The 27587-nt window shown below is 44.5% G+C and overlaps 1 protein-coding gene across 1 annotated transcript in view; it reads right to left on the bottom strand.

The window, feature by feature from the left end:
• Positions 1-27587, bottom strand: part of LOC144822509 (serine racemase-like) — a 127235-nt gene that overhangs the window by 65584 nt on the left and 34064 nt on the right. Inside the window, exons 2-4 of the mRNA XM_078680131.1 lie at positions 13883-14069; positions 12944-13067; positions 11730-11833 (exon numbers count right to left, since the gene is read on the bottom strand). Coding sequence (XP_078536257.1) covers positions 11730-11833; positions 12944-13067; positions 13883-14056 — 402 coding nt within the window. The 5' untranslated portion in view covers positions 14057-14069. The remainder of the gene's footprint in view (positions 1-11729; positions 11834-12943; positions 13068-13882; positions 14070-27587) is intronic.

Raw genomic sequence — 27587 nt, 5'->3', positions numbered from 1 at the left:
CCTCTCCATAGCGCCAACACCTGATACTCCACCTTGAACGTGCTAAAAACTTAAATTCAGAAAGAGCGCTTTAAAGAGGTGAACCCCGTGGTCATTCACTCCTGGGTTGTGCCTTGCGAGCGGAGAGGGGGCCATGGATTGTTGCTGATCTAATCTTTTCACATCACACGTCCCTTCAGGCTCCATTTTCCCCTAAAGCTGTGCTTGCTTTGGGGTGGTGGGCAGGGCTTAAGCCGGGGTACCACGCGGTGGACAGCGCCCCCACTTATTTTACCGGGAGCTCGATAACTGGATCAAATGGAGCCACACATTAACTCTTTGGCCTCTCTGCGGCGAGATCGGAGCTCATTCAGAACGCTGCTCACGCGCTGGCTTCTCTGATGCAATAGCATCTAAGGGGTTGCTAGGGGAGGCAAGGAGTCTGATGGTGCAAGCCACCTTTTTTGACGTCACTTCCTGTCATGACGTTAGAGTTCCCCCACTTCTTTTTTTAGGACTAGTGCCCTGGTGGTGTGACTGTGTGTGTGGGGGCGGGGGGAGTGGGGTATAGGCACAGAGGCAATCAAAAGTCACCTTTTGTTGTTATCTCTGCCTTTCAGTAGTTTTTGTGTGCATTCTATACACACAGTCGACTAAGTGCTGAATAGTTTGGAGAATACAATCAGCTCAAAATGTTAAACTGTTAGAAAAAAGAAACTGAAAAACCTGTTACACAAAACACATCTAAACTTCACATTACTTGTATGTTCGTGACAAGAAAACATCTGCATTCTTGTTCTGTATTCCTTTCTAGGCTACGCACGTACAGGTTTGTAACTGCAGACAGACTTTTTACAAGCATTTGCAATGCAATAGGTCTCGCATTTACGCAAGTTTAAGCTATTGGCATTGTAAAAGACAATGCCTATTAGTTTTGTTTTTTAAAACATAAATTAAAGGGATTGTAATTTACAATGCCAATAGCTTAAACTCGCGTAAATGCGAGACCTATTGCATTGCAAATGCTTGTTTTAAATGTCTCTGGTGATGTCGGAGGTCACGGCTTGAGTCGAGGTAAAGAGCTCAAGAGACATGATGAGAAGGAAGCGCTGCAACCTCTGCTTTTTCGATATTGTGTATCTATTAGTGAGCTCAAAAAGTTGGGCATTTCTATCATCCGAACCATGGTGAGTCCTCTAAGGACGTCACATTCCATACTTTTCAAATGCTCTTTGTGCTGACCAACAGCTCTATTTTCCAGACTCAACATGCTTTAAAATGTATACCAATTTCATGTTTGCGTTTTTTTTTTTAGCAGATCAGGTTCAGCAAACAGTCGTTTTTAATAAGAAGTATTAGATTACGGCTCTGCAACTATTTATAAATAACAATTAGGTTGCCTGCAGGTAATTTCTTCTATAATGTGAGTAGATGAGGTGCTTGTTTTTTAGGTCAAGCCTAGAACAGCGCATGCGCTGTGGCTCGTTAGGTCGAGCCTAGAACAGCGCATGCGCTGTGGCTCGACTTATAGTAAAGGGGATCTCAAAAGTGCTACCCAGGGGTTTGCTGGCTGGCTGGCTACAAGCTTGAGTGCATGTGCGCGTGCACTCACGACCATCTGCCTTTTCTGCCTTTCATTTGTTGTCATGGGTAATTAAGCGCCTCTCTCTGGGCACCCTTTCATGCCCGGCGAGCAGGGAATTGCTTTCCGTACTTTTTCCTTTCACCTCACACATATTAATAGTGTCTCCCTAATACTGAACTTATGTCGGAAGAACTGTCGGAAGAACTCATGACCAAAGCATGAAGTCCTGTGCTGAGCGCATGAAGTCAGGCCGGTCCTCAGTAAGAACCGGTGTGAACTTGTTTTTGAGCAAGTCTGTATTTATCTAAAGGGCTATCATCACATTCCTTAAATCCGGAAAAGAAATATTGATATTTTGTTTGATATCATTTTTCTCTGTTTTGTTTGTTATGGTTGGGATGACTTAGACATTTGTTTCGCACCCAACTTGCGCCTAAGGAGGGCAGGTACCCACTTGCTTTATCTATTCCGTGGCAAATCTTTAGTCTGAATGGACCATTTCATTTGGTAGCAAATGTCCCTATGTTTCTTTTAGTCATACTGAATGCATTGCAGTGTTGGAAATGGAAATGCCCCCCTGAGGAAGTGACCGCCCTGAGACCCTCGAAGGAGGTCGCTCCCCTCGCAGCTCCTCAGCCTTAACCTGGTATCGTAGCGCTGCTCGCGCTGCTTCTGCTGAACTCGTTTTGGATTAAGCCGCTCTGCCATCACTTAATTGAAAGACTGCGCATTGTTTGCTGATTGATTGGACATTGCTGCCTCTGCCTTAGATTTCATTGCCACGCTGTGCCGCTAGACTGCTCATTAATTATTTAATAATTTGACATTGCTGCCTGTGCCTGCTTGCAGAATCGCGCCTGATTGTGCCGATCTCACTGGTGTTGTTGTGACCTCCATTACCTGTACCTGTACCAAGCGCTTCCCGGCCGCCTTTTGGCTTGCAGCCATTTTGTGTTGTTGTTGTGACCCCCAGCCCGGCTCTCCGCCCCGCTCCCCGCCTCCCAGCTGATCCTCCCTCGCCCCTCCCCCTCCCACTATCCACTTATGACTGATGCATTTACGCGCAGCGGTCGCGCCCCATGCGCGCCGAAGGCGCGCCAAAGGTAAGCCCGTCTACGCCCGTCCGCGCCTGGACCGCGCCCAGCGCCAGACCCCCTGGCCCCCGCATTTCCCAATCCGCCCGCATTACTTATGACGCCGCAACCCTCTCCGCCCTTAACCCTGGCCGACTCCTAAACTGCTATCAAGCCGCCCCTGGACACACCCATGGTCCCTTCACCTGCCGTTCCTGCAAATTCGACTGCATCAGGACCCACACCAAATCCACAAACTCCAAACAGAAATCCAATACTAACCACCTAAAGTGCATCCTGATCAACACCCGCTCAGTCCACAGACACTCCATCGAACTCTGGAACCTACTCGACACTACATCGCCGGACGTCGCCTTCCTCACAGAAACATGGATGAACGCCTCATCAGCACCCGATATCGCCATAGCCATCCCAGAAGCCTACAAGATCATCCGAAAGGATCGTACCAACCAAACAGGAGGAGGCATCGCCATCGTCCATAAGAACACCATCCGCATCACGACCAGTTCCGATGACAACCTCGCTTCTGCCGAACACCTTCACTTCCAGATTCACACCGACCACAATACCACACTCAGAGGCACACTCATCTACAGACTCCCTGGCCCCCGCACGCAATTCAGCGAAGACATCACTGACTTCATCAGCCCACATGCCCTCTCCTCCGAAAACTACATTCTTCTGGGAGACCTCAACTTCCACCTGGAAAAGAAAAACGACAACAACACCACCACCCTTCTGGATAACATGACCAATCTAGGACTCACACAACTGGTAGACAGCCCCACCCACTCGGCCGGACATACGCTTGACCCTATCTTCACCTCCAGCAAGCACATCTCCTTCGATCACACCACAACTTTCCATTGAACGGACCACAGCTGCATACACTTCAATTACAAAAAACCCACGACACACAACCCCCCCAACCCATTCCCCGAAGAAATTGGAACAAAATCACCACCGACCAGCTCTTCGCATCGCTTCACTAAAACCCCCCTGCCAATTCATCGGACCCTAACCAAGCAGCCACCAACTTCACACAGTGGATCACCCACAGCGCTGACGAACTAGCACCCCTCAAAAACCATCTAATCAAGCAAGGCAGCAAAAAAGCCCCCTGGTTCAACGATGACCTTAAAAAATCCAAGAAGTTCTGTCGTTCTCTCGAGAAAACCTGGAGAAAAAACCCAACCAATGACAACCTAGCCACCCTCAAGAACGCCACCCGCAAACACCATCAACTGATCCGATCCACCAAGAAATCCGCTTTCAAGGATTGACTTGACAACAATGCCCAAAACAGCAAGGAACTATTCAACATTGTCAAAGAATTCACCAACCCCACAGCCGGCACAAACGATATTTCTCCCTCCCAAGACCTCTGCGACTCTCTATCCTCATTCTTCCACAATAAAATCGCCGATATACATAACAGCTTCAACAACCAGTCCGACGACATGCCCGCCTCACCCATTTCCGAACCAACACCGCCCTCTAACATCCTCTACGCCTGGAACACAATCACCACCAAAGACACCATCCGCCTGATGAATTCCATCCACTCAGGATCGCCTACCGACCCATGCCCCCACCACATTTTCAACAAAGCAGACTCCATCATCGCACCCCATCTCCGCGACGTCATCAACAGTTCTTTCAACTCCGCTACCTTCCCGGAAAGCTGGAAACATGCCGAACTCAGCGCCCTCTTGAAGAAACCCACAGCAGACCCCACTGAACTTAAGAACTACCGCCCCATCTCGCTCCTCCCATTCCCTGCCAAAGTCATTGAGAAAGCCGTCAATAATCAGCTCGCCGCCTTCCTTGAATCCAACAAATCCCTCGACCCTTCACAATCCGGCTTCCGAGCCAAACACAGCACCGAAACCGCCCTCATCGCAGCAACAGACGACATCCGAACACTACTGGACAACGGAGAAACAGTTGCTCTCATCTTACTTGACCTCTCCGCAGCCTTCGACACAGTCTGTCATAACACCCTAATACAATGCCTCAGCAACATCGGAATACAAGGAATTGCTTTGGACTGGATCATCTCATTCCTCGCCGGAAGAACCCAGAGAGTTCGCCTTCCTCCCTTCAAATCAGAAGCCAAAGCAGTCATCTGTGGCGTACCACAAGGATCATCACTCAGTCCAACCCTCTTCAACATCTACATGAGTCCCCTCGCAGCCATCGCGCGCCAACACAACCTCAACATCATCTCCTACGCAGACGACACCCAGCTGATCCTCTCCCTCACCAAAGACCCGAACACAGCCAAAACCAACCTCCACGACGGAATGAAAGATGTAGCCGAGTGGATGAAGAACAGCCGTTTAAAACTGAACTCGGACAAAACGGAAGTCCTCATCTTAGGGTCATCCCCCTCGGCCTGGGATGACTCCTGGTGGCCACCAGCCTTGGGAACCGCCCCCATTCTAACGGATCACGCACGTAACCTGGGCTTCATCCTGGACTCCTCCCTCTCGATGACCAGACAAGCCAATGCCGTCACATCATCCTGCTTCAACATCCTACGCATGCTCAAAAAAGTCTTCCGCTGGATCCCCACTGAAACAAGAAAGACGGTCACTCACGCACTGGTCACCAGCCAACTGGATTACGGAAACACCCTCTACGCCGGAACCACAGCCAAACTACAGAAAAAACTCCAACGCATCCAAAACGCATCAGCAAGACTCGTATTGGACATCCCTCGCAAGATCACATTTCCGGCCACCTGAAAGATCTCCACTGGCTCCCCGTCAACAAGAGAATAAGGTTCCGTCTCCTCACCCACGCACACAAAGCCCTCTATAACCTAGGACCCGAATGCCTCAACGCAAGACTGTCCTTCTACACCCCCACCCGCCAACTTCGTTCATCCAACCAAGCCCTCGCCGTCATCCCTCGCATCCACAGATCCACCATGGGGGGAAGATCCTTCTCCTACCTAGCGGCCAAGACCTGGAATTCTCTCCCCACCCACCTCCGCCTAACTCAGAACCACCTCTCCTTCAGAAAGCAATTAAAAACTTGGATATTCGATAAGTAATTACTACCGCCTCCTCAAGCGCCTTGAGACCCTCTGGGTGAGTAGTGCGCTATATACATTTTTGAACTTGAACTTGGAAAAAGTATATTCCGAGAGTCCATAAAGTGAGGTCATGCTGTGGCAGTGGGAAAGAGGTGGAGTCACGAGGTTAGGAGGAGTCATAAAAAGCTTAGTCTGACAGTTAATTTATATGTTATTTTAAACTCTGTGGTAAATAAATTGCCAATAAACATAAATGCGACAATTAATCTGTTCTGGCTTAATTAGACACAAAGAGGCTTCATTTTAAAGAATCTTATCAGGCTAAGAAACCTTCTGTATCGATCTCTGTGTGTGTAGCAATTTTCAGGGAATATTGATAGTGATATAACTGTGGTGGTTAACACACTTGCTGGAGATATCTGTGTTTTGTCCAGTCACAGCTTTGACTCATAATGGAGCATAGAGGGTTGGTTAATGGGTGTAAAACTTATTTTTTCTCAGTCTTTCGTTATTCGGGGGCTACTAAAAAGGGCTCCTTTGGGCAGTGATATAGTCTTATAAGTACCGACAATCCCAATAAATGTGTTACATTTGTGTTTCCTCAACCATGCAGTCTTAACATTTAATGCCTACCAGTATGGACGATAAGGAAATTCTTACACATTGTAACGCTCATTGTATTGTGTAACACCCTACATTGGGATGAGTAGTGCTACAAAAATAAAATGAAAAAATACATTAGCATGTGCTATTTAAATCAGTATTCGAATAATGACTCATACAGACAAATACACGTAACATTTACAGTGCATGCACATCTCTTGCATACAGCGGTTGAAGCATTAGCATAGCCAATAGGTCTCGCCTTTGGGACCTTATAAAGTGTTTCACCATGCAACAGTTAATGTTGTTGCACCAAGGATATTGTGCTGCATAACTAAATACTTATAATGTCCCAAAAGCGAGGCCTATTGGCTATTCCAATGCTTGTTTTGCTAGGCTCCATGGGCTGCGAGAGGGCAGCCTCGATAACTTTTAAAGGCTGCAGAGTACGCTTATGGAGAAAAAAAAAAAAAAACTTTTAGGATCTTTGACAGATCGCTCTGGGTCGGCAGGGCAGCATGCTCAGTCGTGGACTTTTCTTTTTCAGCACTTTTTCTCATCTCTTTCTCGTCTTTTTATTTTTATTTAGCACTGTTTCTTTTCTCTCCCACCATCTCCCCTTCACTGGCTGCCCACCCGCCCCCTTCACTCTTCCTCTCTCTCCAACTCTCTCCTCCCCTCCCACTTTTAAGAACCCATATCATGCTGTAGTTTACTTTGTCTGGCATATATTTTCTTTTGTTATTATTTCTCAGGACCCCTGCCAATGATTAATTATAAAGTCAAACTGAAAGGCACATTTCATGCCTGCGGGGGGAGAGTATCGCATAAAAAAAGCTACTTTAAATCCATTCTGTGCACCATAAGTGAAGCCAGCAAACATCAAAACGTGCCTAACAAAAATGAACGTGTCCTTGTGTAACGCAACTGGTGCTATGTAAATCGCTCTGATACCAGATACCTTCGGGTCAAGTTCGCGCTTTATAAAACTCTGTAAAAAAAACTAAAAAAAAAAGATCATTAAGCACTCGCCCAGCCCCCTCTAAACACACCAGGAGTGCCGCAGTTTACAGACCATTATGCATTCCTGCTCTGCAGACTGCATGTCATGAGACTCGCCTTGGCGCAGGTCACAAGGCAAAAGAAAATACATTCTAGTGTATTTACTTTATTGTGTTAGTTAATTATTTGGTAGGCTTCCTTAACTAATAAGCTAGATCGTGACGAAAGACAGCTTTAAGTTCTTATGATTCATTTAGGGCGGTCTCATTTGCTATGTTTCTTTTGTCTGTGTGTGTGTGGTTTCTATCTGTTTATTTTATTCTACACATAGTATAAATCTGCATAAAATACTTTTACAAAAATATAAACTGTTGTGAGTAGCTATGTACAGCAGTGCACATGTAAAGCGATTTGGCACCACTTTGGCAAAGGCATCTCAACCATCACGTGCCGACAGCACACTATACAAAACACCTCTGAAAACAGTTGGCTTGTTGTCCCACTAGAACATAAAACATGCACATAAACAGCCAAAACACCAGCCCTTTCATTGCTCTCACAAAGCAGCCTATCTGGCACTGCCTAATTGCCTTATAGGCAGAGCCACTAGAATTATGCGGCAAGAAAGGGCCAAATTATGCAGCCGTGTTGAATAAATTATGTGGCACAAAAGCCACATTATGCAGCATAATGTGGCGCATTTTGTAATAGTATTACTTCATTATTTAGTCAGGTCGAAAGCTAAAATTAGGGCTGCTGCATTAAATATGTTACCGCTTGCACAGCACTTCAGTAAAACTAGATTTCGCATTTGCCCTGTATTTACAGTAAGCCTGTACTTTTATATACCGAGAAACTACAGTCTGAGCTATAAAAAAAAAAGACACGAGCCTTTGGTCCTACACCCCTTCCTTGCTTCTTGGATTTTCTTTTATTGGTTATGCTCCTGCTGGGATATATTTTACAAAAAAACAATGCTAAGAAACATTGTTATTTGCAATCACGTTACTTCTAACTTTTACTAATGCGAGACCGATTGCATTGCAAATGATTGTTTGTTTTGGTGTGCTGACTTTTCACTGTAGAACAGACTAACAGTTTGCAGATGCCTTCAGGGCTTGATTGAGATTCGCTGCAGCCAGCGGGTATATGAGTAAAAAGCAGCTTTCACACCTGACCACACCATCCAATATTTAGAAACACCTCAAGAAACAGGAAACTTGAATGCTCCGTAACCTTTTCTTTCGAGGCTGTTTTACCAAGACTTTTTAGTCAGTGCTGCTGGCTGTGAAGGCCGACTCCCCTCCTACTCTGCCTTGTGTTTCTTGTATTAGGAGTACACTCTGCTGCCCTACATGGGGTTCAGTTACTGCTATGAGCTAAACCCTTCATGTTAACGTCTGAGGATGAAATCCACCCTCATCGCTCATGGGTCGTTCACAAGCTCAACACAACTCTGGTTATTGTACATTTTACAATCTTATTCGTTCAAAGCTCTTTCTTTGCACATCATTTCATATGAAAAGGTTTGTCTCAAATTATTGCTGTTAATTTGGAATGGCTGCTGATGGCGTGCTGTTTGCAAAGGGACCGTCTGCTGCCCGTGAGCTTCGGTTCAGTTGATCACTGGGGGCATTGACTGAAAACTGTCTTCTGGTGCAGCTGCATAGCAAGGTTAGTGGTATATGACCTGTAAAGGTGATCAGGCCATTCAGTTAATCAGATCATTTACATAAACGAAATCTCTCGACCGAGTGGCCAGGACACTTCTTTTGGGCGGGACTGGGTGTTTAAATGATGATAATGGACTCAGCATTTCAGCTGCTTATGCATCTTTCCAGGAAGGATGGGTCATTTTTAGTTGTCGGTTGTGCTGTCAGCATTCCAAGACTATATCTACATCTTCCAGGAAGGTGATGCATGTCTTATTTGGTGATTGTTAGCTCAGCATTTCAGTATTATATGCATGCCTTCCAGGAGGGAAATCTGGGAACAGCACTTTCAAACAAATTAGTAACTATTTACTGGGTTATGGACAAATAAATCCAATGATTAAGGCGACAACAATAATACCAGGCAGGAATCATCACTCCCGAGTAGCCAAACTGGCTAGCTCCCCCACTAAACCATGGTATTATTGGAAACGATAAAGGGTAAGTGGAGAAAAACTGATGGATCAATACATGGGGCAGTGAAGGTAAAGGCAACACAAAAGATCATCAGACTCCCGAAACCTCCTTATCTATATAATCGCAATATGAGGATTAAAAATAAAAAATAAATAAAAAAAGCCTTCCAGGAGGGTGTAACATATTTCAATTAGTACTAGTTGGCTCAGCATTTCAGCTTTCTGTGTACATCTATTCCCTCTACCCCCCTCCCCCCCTGAAAAATGCATGTTAATATAAATCTTGCCTGTTTATGCAGTGTGGAAAAAAACTAAGATTAGGAACTTTGGGTGCATTTACAGTGATGTCTCTATTCTACATCACCTTGAGGCATATCAGGGCCACATTAAACTGTTAGCTTTGCACTTTTTATCTGCTGCTGCACTGTGTATGTTTTGGCACACTGCTTTATTTCTGTTAAAGATCCACCTTCCATCAGTTGGACTTTGCATCTGTTAGCACAACACAGTATGTCTTATTAGCGCATCACGTTGCATCTCTTAGTGCTCTTGCTTATCCCATTCCACCTGCCCCCTCTCCTATGTTGATGCCTCCACTACCCCTCTCCCAACAGAAAACAAGCATTGGCGTAGCCAATAGGTCTCGCATTTGGGCCCTTATAAGAGTTTAGTCATGCAGCACATAGCCCAAAAATAATAATTTTAAAATAAGAGCGTGGGTGGGACTAGGGGTCAGCAACTGGAATGAGAAGTGATCAGCAGCGGAAGGCTGAGAGAGGACATCCACGGGAAGAGGGTGACAGCATGCACAGGTGAATGCGGGCTAACTACATTCAGTGGTGACAGAAGACTCACTACAGGCAGCGTGTACCACTGAAAGCGAGAGTTGTACAGCTCGTACAGGTGCGAAGCCTTGGACAGGAAGTGCCGGGCACTGAAAGCTTGGCAGTATAAAATTCCCTCACAACTGATCACACAATGACACAAGGCACTGCTACAGCCCATGCCCACATTGGCCACCCCAATAAAAACGATGCAGTTTACACTCTCCCAGTTGGTCAATGATATGCAGTGCAACTTGTGACAATACAAGCCAACGTCACGATCCCCCCCTCTGAAAGATACCCGTCTTAATCTCAGCTGTAGTTCCTACCGATGGTATAGTGGGGGTACTCTAGTCCAGAGAGGTACGGCGCGTACCCAATGACGTCACCGCGACAGGTTGTGAGGCGTCTTTCAGCCATTGCCATCTTCTAAGGGGCATGCTTCCCATTTCCACAGTGGGTCAGGCAGAACGACTTGTTAATGCAGCCCCTCAAAAGCAATACTCATATAGTTCTTGTGCTCAGTGGTGGCAATTCGGGCTGCTTCTTGGCTTATCCAATGTGATCGCAGATTCAAACTATTAGCCCAGAACCCTGCCTTTAACTCTGCAGGTGCAGTGTTCATGCATAATAAAACATCCCGTTCCAAAATGGCACCTCCATATGCAGAGCCTGCGTCCCTATAGGAACAGCACTGCCCGACACTAGTCGCTTATTAGTGCGGGGCAGCATGTGCACCGTGGACTCATGTTATAATTAACTTGGCGCTGCACTCTATGGCCAACGGTTGCACCAAAATGACGATTGTCTGTCTAAGCGCATGCGCTCAGTTGGTCAACCATGAAAGTACTAGTAGCAGCCGCGGTCGGTAGAGGAGTACCTGCCGGGCGGTGATGTGGGGAGAAGGAGGGGCAGGGTGGGGGGTAGTAATCTATGGATTATGGAGGGTTGCAGGTAAGTAAACATATAAATAAATTAAACAAATTTCGTTGCGCGCACTGCCTTGCATTTGGGGATAGCACTTTTTTCCCTACCTTTTGCCATTATAAACAGCAGCAATGCTGCTGTATAACATAGCAGAAAGACATTAACAAAGCCAAAAGCTCTTGCATAGGTGCAATCTATTGGCTTTATCAATGCTTGTAGTTTTATGAAACCAAATTGACCAAGTGTCAAAGTAGAGCTGATCTTAAGAAAGAGAACTGTGGTTTTAAAATGCATAGCGCTCTCTTCTCTAGCAAAAGGATAGTTACCTTGACAACAAGCATCGTTTACCAAAAGCCACCACCGGCCACAAACATGCATGAAGTATGTAATTGTAGTACAGCCTGTGAATTGGTGGATGGATGCAGAGGACTATAGGGCTTGGCAAGTTAAAGCTGACAAGTTGTGATTACAAAGAATAATTATACTTATTTTGCTGGCATATGATACACTGCAGTACATGAAATGCCAAGGCTTTATCAGCTACCTCATCGTTTGGCTCACATTCCACCACCTGCGCTCCGTAACCCAAGATTGCCGCCTTCTTACAGGATGGTGCTGTGCTTGGAACCACGACGCATGCAGGAATCCCTAGAATGGAAAAGGCCTGAAATCAACTATGAATTATGACAGATATTTGCATCTGATACGGACTGACATGTCCTTCTAGCATGGCCTTTCCCTGCAGATAGTGTCCCCTCATGCTCATCTGCTCATCTAATGCACCTATGCCAATGTCAGCTGCAACAGCATAAACTATAGACTTCAGTGCATCCTTTGTATTTACAATAATTCTTCTCCTCTCTACCGCTGGTCTGTTTACAATTCTCTTGTCCATGGAAATGCGTTTAATGGGGCTTTGGGGGGGGGCGGCCAACCAGCGGGAGGCCTGCCCCACCCGGGGGATTTTGGGGCAGGGGAAGGGGCGGGGTAGTGCCAGCACCGTCCGTGGGCTGGTTTGGCGGGTTGGTGCTTTGGGTTGGGGGCGGGGCAAGTTTGGGCTGCTTTTGGGCTGGTGCCCCTTTAAAACCGGCCATTTCGTTGTGCAGGCCACCATTTCGTTTGGGTTCCCCAGCTGCCGGGCGGGGGGTGGCGGACAAATTTATTTACCCTCCCTCCCTCCCTGGTGTTTTCTGACAGTGAAAGGGGGGGGGGGTGGGGGCCAAGGGCGAGGTGATTCCCCTTTTTTCAGGGTGTTTTGGGTTTGTTGTTGGGGGGTTTTCGGGGGAGCTTTGGGAAGGTTTATTGGAGGCCGGTGCAATGGGGTTTGTTGATGGTTGCGGGGTTCGTCGTGTCGCTGGAGCAGGTGTGGGTGTGATTTCTACCTCTGGGGGCAGTTTTTCCTAAGATAGGTGGGAAGTGTAGGAGATCTGTTTGGATTATCGGGGGGTAGGTCAAGCACAATAAAGTGTGTAGCCAGGTGGAGAGGCAAATTGACGTTTTGCTAATTGTTTACTGTTGCGGATTGGGGGAACCTATTTAGGGGAGGGGGTGGGGGGGTGTCTGGAAATTGCATATTTAGTGAGGCCTAGTTTTGTGCGGCGCAGGCCAAGGAACTCATTGTGTAGGATGCACCTGCTTCCAATAAAGCGGCCTTTACCACACTTCATTGGTGTCTCTGGTCAGTGTTTTGCTTCCCCCCCCCCCGTTCCCCAATGGGCCCCAAATATGCACGTGGTTTAAAGATGCACGTGGTCTGACCTGACATTTTTGCTGCCAGGGCAAGAGCCTGTCCGTGGTTCCCGCTGCTATGAGTCACAACAGCCTTTGGCTTTCCTTCTCCTCCAGCAGAAAGACTTCTAACTGCATTCAAAGCCCCTCGGATCTGGAAAAAACAAAGTACAATAACATTTGGGAGTGCAAACATATCTGCTTCTATTAGTGCAACCAAAATGGGATAAAGGAATAGAGAAGGCCAATGGGCGCAGAAATGAATGGAACCAGGGCACAGGAGATGAACAACAGGGCACTTGCAGAGGCTTATTATAGGGAAGGGGAGTGGCGTACAGGTGAAGTGTGCAAAGTGGACTGGGGCCGAGCTAATGGAGACAGGCATAGGTAAGGGGGCCAGGATTAGGGAATAGATAAAAGAGACCAGGGTACAGAAACACTTTCAAATGTTTTTAGGATAGGTGAATGGGCGGGGTAAAATGCCCAGGGTAGATCGCCTAGTCCTGCTCGCTTTTCAAAATCACTGGCCTCTTAAGAAAAACCTCTACTTGGTGATTCGTGGTTAAGGTATATGCCAGAAGGTGATGATGCTAGGGTAACTGTCAGGAGTCGAACCTTGGTGCCAGAGATGGTAAGCCTTGCATCTTTCTTTATGACAGGCGCTCACACTTGAGCCTCACTCCTCCTTTATCTTATATTGATGCCAGAACCTCTCTTTTTTTATACCAGGGAAGGTCCTCTGAGAATCCTTGTGTATAGCAAGGCCTGTCCCCTATTCGTTTTTTCTTGGATTCAGAGCTTGTTCTCCTTGATTCCTACCCAGAGTCCCAAGTCTGTCTATCTTGTGTCTTTGCTGTCATGGTTGTTTGGACTGACTTTGTTGCAAGAGCATTACTTCCGTTAGTCTCAATGTCAATGCTGCTGTTCTTGAGTCTTCCTGTGCTTGTGCCTAACCTCTTCGATGCTTACCTTGAATGATCCGGTCTTCTGGAAGATTTCACACTTGAAGAAGAGGTTGCGGCCTGTGGTCCGATTCAGGCTCGAGCTGGTCAAAACTGGGGTCAAATGAACCTTGTCCTGGAGATATGTGTGAGCTTCTTCCACATCCTTAAGTGAGATGCAAAACGGGGAGTCCATATTCATGTGGTAGGTAGAGCTAAAAAGGAAAAAAATAGAGTTTATTTATTTCAGGTGCTTTACAGAGTTCGACAATGCCATCTTTGCTGCCAGTTTATAGCAATAGCCTGCTGGGAGGACAAGGGGCCCTATTCAAGCATTTGCCAAAACAACGGTGTCCCTTCCCTGCACAGAAGGAAGATTGGTCTGGATTGGACTGGCTGGGGGCACAGGCTGTGTTGGAAATTCGCTTTGTAAGCTAACCAAATATCTGGAAGCTGGAGTAGAGGTTTTACTCACAGCTTGGGGTGGTTCGAGCATGAGAAAGTGCAACACGATGGTTCAAGAAGATGGCTGGGGTGCTGAGTGAGTCTTTGATCCCTTTAATTTTTTATCGGGATTATTTTCATGAGCTAGTGGCTTCCCTTCAATACTTTGCAGTTGCCATATTCAATTAAAAGATGCATAACACATTGTCTATGACTGACGCCATACAAACATATTGATTCCAAGGTGGAGCGTTCTATAAAAGACTATGGCAAGCACTAGCAAAGTGTAGGAAGTTAGCTCTGTATATACTATACCAAAGTAAGATACAGTGTGCACAGAGTCCAGTGGAATCCCAAAGGTAGGCAGAGGTAAAAGTAGATAATACCGTACTCTCTATTTGTTGTAGGGTGGGCGATCATTAAGGCTTTATCAGAGGATAGTGTTAAGCATTTATTGTACAAACTCAGGCGGGAAATGATGTCACACACTCAAAGACTGAACTCAGACCAATATGCTTGTATAAAAATATTATTTGGTTATTTTATTTCTAGAACCAAGCCAGGCCTGGTGCAGGTAAGTGAAATAATACTTTGCAATGTTTATGCAGTGAATTACAGTTGAATGCAAGTTCAAATGCAGTGGGTTGATTTACAGGTAATTTGTAATCAACAAGAGAGAGAGGGATATTGGAGAGAAAACACTCTTGGTCCCCCAAATATGTAGTATAAACAACGGAAGAGTATGACTACTAATAATTCAAGAAAGGGAGCATGAGGATAGATGTATAAATCTGTTTAGATTTATATAGAAGGCCCTCACTCACCAACCTGGTTGGTGACATGCTTCATCAGCGGACCCCACTGGGAGAGACCGAGTGCCTCCCCGGTGTGCTTCGACGCCAGAGTTACTGCGGAGCTGTTTTTTTGTGTTTTGTGAAGGGTGAAAATGTGATTTATTTAAAAATGTCTTGATTGTGTCACGAAAAATATTTTTTATTGGGTAGCCAATCAAACATTAAAAACAAGGCGTGGGAAGGGTGCCAAAGTGATTGTTTGGCTGCTTCCTCTTAAGTAGGGTAAACATGTTTCTGCCATCGTGTTGTTAGTTACCTGGCATTCGTCAGGACCTAAGTGTTGTACCTCGGCGCTATGGGCGCGCTAAGGCCCACCCTGACCTGAGGACGTGAAAATGAAAAAATGAAAAAGTGCAATCAGAAGAAAAAAACAGGGGGTTAGCCTCTAATTTACAGGTAAGTCAACAGTTCAACATTACTTTTCAGTTGCTTTATAGATTACTGTGCATGTTACTTCTTGGATTACTTTGTAAGTTACTTTTGCTAATCAGTGTGATATGCCTCAATATCACACTGAGACATTCCCTAGACAAAAGGTAAGTGATGCAGGTTTTACACATATGCAGTTATTCTAGGTTTCATACAAACCAACTCCACCCTTAGAAGACTTTTCAAAGAAAAGCAGTCAATGCAATCCTATGTGAGGAAATTAAGTTATTGGTTTACAGGTAAGTATTTGTTGGTGGGAGTTGGGTTTCTGGGGTTAGAAACTGTGTTCCCCCAGCGTCGAGGATGCACTCTCAAAGCACCCTTAGCAGCACTGGGGCAGCCAGGTGCAGAGTGCTGAGGCCCAATGTTATCCAATGAGAGATGGGGAGCCGCAGTTGGTGGCTGCTCACGAGCAGGCCACAAGGTTGTGGGAGCAAAGCACCTGGACTTAAGCTCAGGGCAAAGGGGGATCCGAGTTAGCACACAAGGTGCGCCCACAGTGGCACAGGGGCGGCCGGGTGCAGGGTGCTGTCTTGGCGTCGGATGCCCTGTTGTTTTCAATGGGGATTGCCTGTTTTGGATTTTGGCTGCAGGCCCAGTCCAGGAAGTATTCCCGGAGGAACCAACAACTGGGCAGGTAAGTTGGAGGGCTCGGGTACACGTAAGTGCACCTCAGGTTCTTTTCTCCAGGGCGTGTGGCTGCTGGATGCAGGGGTGTCTTTCGAGGTCGGATTTCAGCTTACTCGGCCACTTGCGGTTGGTGGGGCCTCATGCAGAGGCTGCAGGCAATGTCAGGGAGTCCTGGAGGGGTCAACCAATGGTAGACTCAGATTCTGGAGCGCTGGGGGACCTTGCTGGGACTTGCGGGCCACTCGGACTCGGGCCCTAGGCGTCAGGTGCAGTGGTGGTTCCAGGCATCGGGTTTCTTTGTCCTCAGCAGGCTTAGAGTCTTCCTTGGTTGTTTCTTTAGAACAGTGCCGCTGTTCACAGGAGATCCAGTCTTTGTGGAAGGCAGTCAGTCCCCCCAGGGGTTCTGGTGGTCGCAGGCTGCAGGACAAGGTGACTTTTGGTGCAAGATCTCTGGAAACTGAAGACGGGCCAAGTCAGTTGTTCTCTGCGGTCTCCACTGCTGGGCATCTTCTTTCATCCTTCTTCTTCGTAGGTTGCGGAAATCTGTCTTCTTGGTTCAGGGCAGCCCCCTAAATACTGTATTTAGGGGGCGTTTTAGGGGTGTTTTAGGGATCAATGGGCTACTGAACTTAGGGTTACTACACTCTTGGTGTGTAACCCCACATGGGGGAGTTCGCACAATCCCTTATACTGATTGGAGAGTGTTGGCTATCTGCAAGATGGCGGGCACTGAAGAGTGGGCTTCATCTCACATCCCCCACCTGAGGGGTGGAGTTGGTAGATGTGGGAACACCATCTGGGCTTTTCTAATGTTTCCTGCCTGTCTTCTCATTGGAAAGGAGGAGAGACAGGAAGGGGGCCTGCTCCCGATAGCAGGAAAGGCTGGGAGGGGGGTCATGTTACAATGGCGGTAAGGCCTTTGAAGCTCCCCTGCCACAGATGGCTCTTCCTGAACTGGGGTAGGTGTGAACACCTCCGCCCAGGAAAAGCTTTGTTTCTGAGCTCAGCAAGCGAAGGCTCCCACCCCAGGGGTCTAGAAACTTGACTTATCTTGTGGACCTCCTTGCTTCTGCAGAGCCGCAGATCTCCCCTCCTTGACCAGTGAACTGGCCGACTGACAGGACAGGGAGGCTCTCTGCATCAATCATGGCTCTGCTCACCATTAGCCTACTCAGAGCCCGGAGCAGTTGTTGTGTTACGAGAGGGGCTGATGCCGGCCACCTCACTCTTGCCGTAACACCAATACTTCTATCAGACAATGCTAGCCCCTAGTATATCACTGTGAGCCTTATAGAAAATAGTGAAGCCAGACTGTCAGTGGGTGCTGGTCTTACAGTGTGTGTCACATTACAACAGTTAATCTAAAGTGGCACTATTTCTCGATGCTCAAATGGGTGTAATTTATGAATATTTAAATGATTCTCTCATCTTAATTGCTTGATTTTACCCATGAGAAAATGTCACTCATAGTCCTTGAAATGTGACTCATAAGTACACTAAAATAATGGGAATGTCACATATAGCACCTTGGCAGCTATGTGTAATTTAAAAGAGAAACTTTGCCTACTTTATGTGAAAAGTTAACTGTCCCGGGACGGTTAATTCCGAGAGCTGAAATGCTTCCGCTGCAGCGGGAGGCAGGGAGTCTTCTCTGCTATGAATTAGAAAGCGAACGAACAGACTGTCTGTTCGTTAGCTTTCAGTTTCATAGCAGAAGAGACTCCCTGCCTCCCACTGAAGCTGACGCATTTCAACTCTTGGAATTAGCTTTTCTTCAAGATTACAAAAGTATGGGCATGTCGTGCCCCATTAATTGGGAAACAATGAAAGGTGAGATCTTAGGATGGAGTGCGCACCCCCCCGAGATGGCGTCGGGGCACGCCCCACAGATTGAAGAACTCTGCCTTGGAGATTATACAATATGACTTACATAACACGGGTGATCATGTCTCATGTACAGATGATTTACCAAAGAAAGAAAACCCTTGCTCTGGGAGAGGGTGGGTAGAAAACCATTACATAGAGGAGAGACAATGCACCTGGGAAACTACCTTTTCCTAAAGACAACAGTGGTCACTGGCTGTTTACTGTTGCGTTTAGGTGATCTAGATCACAGGCCTTGGCTTATTTGCTTGGTTCTGCTTACCAAAATATATAGTTCTAACTATAATTAAGCCAAGCCATGGTAGAGAGAGCATCATTAATGTCTTCCCAGTTGTAAAGAGAGTGACGTCCATCACAGTTACAGCCCTTACGCCAATGCCAGTGAAGTCAATGAAAAATCTCAGGATTATAATTGATGAGGAACCCTTTTTCATTTTACAGATCACCAAAGTTACCTCTTTGTGCTTCTAAAAATTCTTCATACTATTGTACCATTCCTAGCGGAAAATACACATAATCTTACTTCCAAGCAGTGGCAAGCCCTAGGCTTGACTTGGCAAACACTTTGTATTTGAGCTACCAGCTTATGAAGCTGATAAAAATTGCTGCAGCCTGGCTCCTACTCAATTTTCCACAGTACGGACCCCATTTGGCCTAAGGCAGACCAAACATTGACTCCCTGTTCAGCAATGTATTCTTTTCAAAAGACCATGTTGTTATTTTAAGGCTCTCCAAAACATCGGTCCGGCCTTTTAGAGACAACCTTTTCCTGGTAGTTCCCTAAGCCAATTATCACTGATTTCAAGCTAGATAAACAAAAAGGTTTTTAACAAAAGATAAAAATAGAAAAAAATAACTTTTAGCTACTCTTACTCTGCCTGAACTGTCAGAAGGCTAATTAGCACACCTCTTTGCCTATTCTCCTAGCCTGAGCTCGGCCTTGAATATGTGTGAAGACGGTGTAAAGTGCCTCCCTGCAGCAAACAATAGGCTGACCTGAATGGGCTCCTCCAAACTCCACAGAATGTGCAGGGCAGGAGCTGTGGGCATTGTTTTTTACACTTCATCATGAAAATGCCCTGGCAAATGCCATTTTGTGCCTGTTTGCAGTAAATCAATCCCAATATCTTTTACCCCATTGGTTAGGACATTCCTAGAAATCATTCCCCCCACTAGATAGGGGCAGACATAAATGTAGAACTTCCAGGCACCCACTTCAGAACACTCTCTGGACCTGCGGTAGATCAGAAGAGGACTGGACCTGCTTGTATCTGACTGGAGCCCTGAAGGATTGGACCTGCTCCCTCTTGTACTTAAGACTAAGAAGCTGGTTGACCTCCTGTGTGCCTACATGGAGACCACAACCTGCAAGACGCCTTTTCCTGGAACATCTCAGCTGACCAGTGAGTTATGGGTAGTCTTTTATTTATGTTATCTTTAGCATAGAAAGTAGATATTAGGAATGTTAGAACAAAAGACTGTGTGATGTTCTAGGGTGGGTGATTATTCTGGAGCTGTTGGTGGTATTCTTAAGAAGCCAATAACCTGTATGGAATCACTGTTTCTGGTGCATCTATCAACATAAACCAGTGGCAACTGGACTGGGGCTGGACCCTTCTGTTGCCCTCAACTGGACATGCTGTGAGTCTCTAAGTGTCTTCCCTGAGGTCCTGGAGGGGCTTTAGAAGTGTTTGCCTGCGGTTGAGTCAGATTTAAAAGACTAAATCAGATGGAAAATCTTTGACTGTGACAAACCTGGTTGGTGTACTCAACGCACACTCCATCGCCAAAAACTGAGCTTAGGTCCTGATCTACTGAGCTTAGGTCCTGCTTAGAAATGTCTTTGGGCTATTTCAACTTATAGCTTTAAAAATTGATATCTCCAGATCCCCTTGTTGGATTTTTGTCCTTTTGATGTAATTTTGTTGATTAAATATTGCTCTATTTTTTTTATTTGTTTAGGGCATTTTATAGTTTTGCATTTTGATTTATTTGCTGTTTTACTACTTCATAAATACTTTACATACTGCCCTAAATTAAGCCTCTATGCTCTGTCCCATAGCTACCAGGGGGGTTGAGCACAGGTTATTTTAGTGAATTTGAGAATTCACTCTGACAAGGGTTGTGATTATTCCTTGAGGTGGAAAGTCACCCACCCCAAATAATAATTACGCTTTTTACAACTTGGAACTGAAACAAATGTTCAACCTATTTGCTGCCCGGCAGCAGTCTAGTGCGTAGATGTAATGGTCTCCAAGCAAAGTGGCATCTCTAGGGTCAGTTTAAGTATACCTTCTGCCACAAATGGAGGCTGAGTGAGTGCAGCAGCCTGAACTGCATCAATCCCCCATCTCAATAAATACCTAGGTCTGGGCTTTCATGCAACACTTGGAAAGAGATAAAAGACACGCAATATAAAGTATGCTCTTAAGTCAAACCTGGAAATAATATACCTGTTGTTGTGCTTTTACATATGCGCTAAGAGGGGTGGAGAGTAACAGGGGTGTGGATGTGAGCATAGGCATAGGAAGTGTGGGGGAAGCAAGGGGTATATCTCCCCCAGATTTTGGAATAGGGGGTACACAGGGGACAAGAGATGGGGGCGAGGGGGACAAAAGAATTTCCTATCTCCCTTCTGTGATTCTCAGGGCAATTAGTGCATGAAAGCGCTATTTTTAATGGCCCTGCACTTGACCTGTGAACTTTCTCCAGTTACTGGTGGTCGTGTGTATCAGCTTGGGCTGCTGCAGCTTGAGGTGCTGTGAGCTGGGCTGGGCACTGTCTAGAGTAGACTGTTGTCTCCGGCCGCCCCAGAGTTTTTCATAGGTCTTTAAAGACCATTTACATCTCTTTGGAACTGGTTAAGGAGGCTTTATTTGTTCAATGGTTTCAGTACCATGGTTGGTTCCCACTCTGCCTATTGACTTACCTTACATGTGCATTTTATTTTTACTGTCACAGTTGGAGAATGAATTGAGTGAACAGGTCACCTTTTCAAAAGAAAAATACTGGCCATTTGCTGTTGTTTAAAGAGTCTGCAAAGGCCTATCTTTTAAACTAAATAGGGCTGTAAATACAATGGCATCCATTCAATTGTAACATGACTTTTATGTCTTTGTTTCCTTCTTTATAATTAAACTTAAACTGTACATATTAGTCATGGGTCTTTAATGCAGCCCTAGAGCACATTTGAAAGTGCTTTCTATTTGTATTTGCTATTTGAAGTATGCATAAAAAGTGCTAAAAATACTGGCTTTATGTGATTTTGCTTATTTTTGTACTGGCTGGGACATCAAAATACCGGTTGTGCCAGTAGAAATCTGACCAGCTGGCATCCCTATTCGGAGGACTGAAAATCTATCTGTTGCAGGATCAGCACATTATTTACTTCCTCAACCCTTCATTCCTGATTGATGCCATAATAGTAATAGGTTAATATATCCGAAACCCTGCACCAGTCATCAATACAATGCTGAATTACTTCGGGTGTCTAGGTGTATAAGAGATGTGGATGACCTAATTGGCTGCCATCCTGCATTCAGACAACCCACTCCTCATTCTCATCACCCACCCTTCACTTTCATGCTAATCCTGTACTCCCAGTGATCACATTACTCACCATGCACTCTTGCCATTCACCCTCCTCTTTCCATGCACTCACATGAGCACACCGCTCACCCTGAACGCATGAGACTCCAATCACTTGTCACTTTCAGCACACACCCTACACTCACAGCGACCACACTACACTCATATCCCTCACCATGAACTCACACCGTTCTCCCTCCACTTATCCTGCAGTCACATCAGCAGACCTCTCACCCTGCACTCATAGTAATCACACTGCACTCCCACCACTCACCATGCACTCACGCTTTTCATCTTGCACCTATACGAACACACCACTCACCCTGCACTCATGTGACACTTCACTCACCTGTCACTCTGACTGTTCACTTTGTAATCTCACTCAAACAAGCACAGTTACCACCATGCATTAATTCCTCCCACTCTGCACTTTCATCTACTTCCAAACTCGTATATCACATCACTCAACCTGAAGTCACTCTTCTCACCCTACTCTCACACTGTCACATCGCTCACTGTGCACTCACATAGGCACTCCTGTCACTCTCACATCTCACCCTTCACACACATCTCCACGCACATCTTCACTCACATGGGCACATCCCTCACTCTGCACACACACCAAGCAAACAAGGACAGCGCTCACCCTGGAGTCACACAACACACCCTGCACTCACACTGACAAACCTCTCAGCCTGTATTCATACAGGCTCTCTGATCATCCTGCCTGCACACAGGGACAATAGTCTGCTGGAACTCATAGGGACACAGCACTCATTTCACACTAACTCCTCTCACTATGCACTCACCAGTCACTCTCACAGATCAATGTCAAAAAAGAATTCCCTTTTGGGTATAACTCTTATATCACCCAATCACAACATTTCATTCCTACTGGAGTAAGAAGGAAAAAAAAAGTAAAACAAAAATTAAAATTCTGACAATTTATTTTCTTCAATTATATCAAAAGACCATCATTTCTTGTCATCAGACACAGTGTAAACTTAAAAAATACAATCACAAATTATACACAATAACAATTCATTAAAAATTCATGGCGGTATATACGTGGGAAATAAAGCTAGAGGAATCGATAATTCCTATTAGCATGAACCGAGTACAATAGCCTATATGTAATCACACTCTGATATCCAACCAGTAATTTAGTCAGAGTTGTTGTCAACAATACTTAAAGTACTCCAGCTCAATATAGGCATCAACGCGTTTTGGTGGGCACAGTTTTTAGGAGCCAACACCTTCTTCAGGATATTTTTAGTACAATCCCACAGTAACAATTAAAAAGTCTGAAAATGCAAGAAAGAAGGTTTTAGATAAACATAATTCCAGTTTTTCAACACATTAAAAACAAACCGTCTATCACATTTTATTTTAATAAATTTCCTCAAATCCTAGATACTCCACACATTATATTTCAAACTTCATCTTTACATCCATCATTCATAACACTTTTTTCACAATAACAGTGACGCAAGAATTAAACAACCCTTAATTTTGTACAGTCTCTTTAGTATAGAATTATGCATTTCCATGTTTGGCATATAAGGGAAGTATTAAATAGTATATATATCTTTCTTTCTTCAATCCCCCAAGGCCTCATAGGCATACATACATAAGCCAACACAAATGTACCTCATTTGAGAGACAGGATAGAATTCTCAGATTATGCAGAGTTCTTGTATTTCTCTGTAGTCATTTCACGGTGTACGCTCTAGTTGTTTGTGAACACGGAAGTAGTTTTATCACTATGCTAAATGTAGGAGGATATGATATTCGGCGGAAATTGGTTTTCGCGCCGATCCAACCAAAAGTATTTAATCCGAGGCAGTCAGATAGATACGTTGACTGAAAGATAAGAGTCGTGTGCCCGGACAACGAAGCTTTACCACAGACCACGGGTAAGAGGAATATGTGGAACTACTAAGAGTTCAGGAACTTCTATGATCGTACAACTATGAGAGCATCTTATCTTTAATCTCTTGTGCTTACGCTACGCTCTTGTTACTTATTTTGTTGCAGAGCGTGGTTGGTCGTAACTGGGATAACTGAGTAACCCGACGCCTGTGGGGGAGATTTTAAAATTTGCGCTTGCTTTCCACCCAGATATGGCTGGCTAACCCGCTAACCTGGATGTTGAAGGTATGTTTGGTATGACTATATCACTGAGATAGGAATAAAATGGATGTATTATCTGTTGCCGTTGTATACGGGAAGCGCATAGTATTTCAACTATTCTAATTTGGACAGTTTTGAGATTAGGCTATTGTTACTGGGTAGGGAAAACGTAGTGGGTTATGCCCCTTTAAATTATATCATGACCCCTATATAACATCTATATGAGAATGGAACTTTTAGATGTAAGCCGAGCACTTGACTGTGGACAGACAGAAAGGCATAGAAATGTGTGTTTTTCCGGCCCACCAAAATTATCAAAGTCGACCGTAATAAAGGCGTTTTATTTAAAAATGCATTTAGTTGAGATGTAAATATGGTTATCATGTGAATTTCTGTGTTTGCGTTCCTGTTTGGAAACGCCATACTACAATCAGTGGTAAAACTATGCACTTGATATATCTATTTTAATGGGAGTCTAATCGTTTGGCATGTTTTGTGATTGGGGCATTTGAAATGCTGATATTCCTGTATGGCTTTGTCTGTGTAGGTTAGATGTACGGAACCATCGACGAACTAGGAGTTACCTGTAAGGAACTTTGTTGTATTAAACCAGCAGGATACATACTGAAAGGACCGTGTTTCAGACGGACGATAAATAGGATATATATGTCCAGAGACCCCAATATTCAGAGATTGATGTGTGATATCTCTCCCTTGATATTTAGATAGCCACTATTGTGGCATCAAGAGAAATACAAGACCTCTGCATAATCTGAGAATTCTATCCTGTCTCTCAAATGAAGTAAATTCGTGTTGGCTTATGTATGTATGCCTATTAGGCCCTGGGGGTTGAAGAAAGATAGATATATATACTTTTTAATACTGCCTATATATGCCAAACATAGAAATGCATAATTCTATACTAAAGAGACTGTACAAAATGAAGGGTTGTTTATTCCTTGCGTCACTGTTATTGTGAAAAAAGTGTTATGAAGGATGGATGTAGAGATGAAGTTTGAAATATAATGTGTGGAGTATCTAGGATTTGAGGAAATTTATTAAAATAAAATGTGATAGAAGGTTTATTGTTTTTAATGTGTTGAAAAACTGGAATTATGTTTATCTAAAACCTTCTTTCTTGCATTTTCAGACTTTTTAATTGTTACTGTGGGATTGTACTAAAAATATCCTGAAGAAGGTGTTGGCTCCTCAAAACTGTGCCCACCGAAACACGTTGATGCCTATATTGAGCTTGGGTACTTTAAGTATTGGTGACAACAACTCTGACTAAATTACTGGTTGGATATCAGAGTGTGATTACATATAGGCTATTGTACTCGGTTCATGCTAATAGGAATTATCGATTCCTCTAGCTTTATTTCCCACGTATATACCGTCATGAATTTTTAATGAATTGTTATTGTGTATAATTTGTGATTGTATTTTTTAAGTTTATACTGTATCTGATGACAAGAAATGATGGTCTTTTGATATAATTGAAGAAAATAAATTGTCAGAATTTTAATTTTTGTTTTACATTTTTTTTCCTTCTTACTCCAGTATGAATGAAATGGTGTGATTGGATGATATCAGAGTTATACCCAAAAGGGAATTCTTTTTTGACATTTGTCTTCAGGTACCCTACCCTTTTGGACGTGGGGGTCCCTCTCTTTTGTTAGAGACTCTCACAGATCACCCTTCACTTTCGCTGCTCATCCTTCAACATGCACAGGCACACCACTCACCCTGCATTTACACCACTCACACCATCCTGCCCTCACTCCTCTCTCTGCACCCACTCTTCTCACCTGGCACTCACATGGGATCCTCTCACACTGCATTCACGCAGCTCACCTTACACTCACATTGGTACATTTTTCACCCTACACTCACACCACCTCTTACTCTGCACATATAAACATTACACAACTGTCATGAATCTACACATATTTCTACAAACGCACCCACAGAATACCAACTCTTTTCAAGAGGGGAAAGTGGACGAAGAATGTGGAATGACACAAGGAGGGAGAGTAAGGCTGCAGCTTTGGGATATGGTGCTGGAGTGAGGATCGTGCGACACCTTCAGCCATTCCTGGCTTTCTATTTGCTACAATGCTTTACTCAAAGACACAGTGTATTTTACATTGCAAGTTGGGTCTCAAAAATTTTAAAGTGTTACTGGACAAAATTAATGGTTGCCGAAGAAGTCGAGCATTTTATAAGGTCAGTTGGATGCTGTAATATTACATGTTAGAAAGTGGATTCGTTCATTTTCAATACTGTCGCTGCTTGATCCACACGTGAAACCAAATATAAGCCCCGTGCAGCTATTTTAAGGAAGTACATATTTCATTCACATCATACATGTAACAAACATTGAAAAGGCAATATATAAATATTTTTGAATAGCGTATAGAGAATATGATTTTTATTACGTTTCACTAAAAGGCAAGGCAGGTATAGCAAAAGCTACAGGGCAAGCTTTTCTAACAAAAACAAACAAACTGACTAATGGAAGTGTGAGTGGCAGTGTGTGAGTGTGACAGAGTATAAAGGTACAAAAGAGTGAAAGAGCTATAGTGAGAATGTGCGTGTCATTGCATGTGTGTTATGCATTCAGGTGTGCTATTGGTCTGGCATACTGGAGGTTATTCTTGCCTTATGGACAAGGGCACTAACAGCATATAAATGGGAGGTGTTATCTATGGCAAACTGTAGGCCCTGACATGCTACCATGAAGACCCCATCATTGGTTGTGGGGCCTCGAGCTGTCTAGCTGAGAAGGCCGCTAACCTAGTCCTACTCAGCGTCAGAGACACAGAACATGAACCACCACATGCCGAAGGGCCTGCCATGATGCATATAATTCTTAGCATATGGGGTGGTTCCGTAGCAAAATGTTGGACTGATGTTTGCGGTAACTCTTTTCATAATATTTTCTGTACTCATTTTATAGGGGGTATCAATGGCAAAATGCTGACCCTTGTATACCAGAAATAATTTTTAAAGGTACCCATGAATGTGGCTGAAGTATCCATGATAAATTTCTGGCACTGTCATATTGAATGTTCGCCTTGGCATAAAGAGCTCACCCATGAAATAATTAGGACTGTGGTATAGTGGAAGTTATTTCTGACTTAAGACATTTGAAAAACATCAGAACTACTCCTAAGAAAAGTCAGACTTCCCTGGTGCAACTTGAAAGTGCTTGAATATTTCATTAATGCCCTATAAGGGTCGGCAGCATTTTAGAAATTTGACCCAAAACTTTCAAAACATTCTCAGGAGAGAAGTCTACACTCCCTTAAATCATCTACAAGAAATCTTTTTTTTAAAATGTGCTTGCTGTAAATTGGGGGAAGTATTACACCCCACCACTTGCATAGATCTTTTTCCTCATATAATGGCTATGAGGTTAGCACTGACAACATTTCTGGAAATGCTGGGAACAGGACTGGCTTTAGGGCGGTGCAGCCGCAAGTAGCATTGACTTTGGTATGGGTCGATTTGTTCAAAAATAATTTTTGGTTTAAAAGCACATGAACTTCCTTGTGCAGCATGCAAACATAAAAATGTCAATATAACTCTGGTGATTAATGTTCCTACTAATGAGAGTTCAGAATTTTGTCTAGTGGAAGTTTTGGCTCATCATAAAGTAGCATGGCGAGCTAATGTGCCTGCTGCAAAAAACATGCACCATGCAGCTCACAGAACTGAGTGTGAGTGAACTATGAGTAGCAAAATAAAAAAATATACATGATTTTTCCA

The sequence above is a fragment of the Lissotriton helveticus genome, chromosome 3_1, assembly GCF_964261635.1.
Source record: "Lissotriton helveticus chromosome 3_1, aLisHel1.1, whole genome shotgun sequence".
NCBI classification, from domain to species: domain Eukaryota; kingdom Metazoa; phylum Chordata; class Amphibia; order Caudata; family Salamandridae; genus Lissotriton; species Lissotriton helveticus.
The sequence above is the reverse complement of the archived record's forward strand: the minus strand, read 5'-3'. Positions and strand labels throughout refer to the sequence as shown.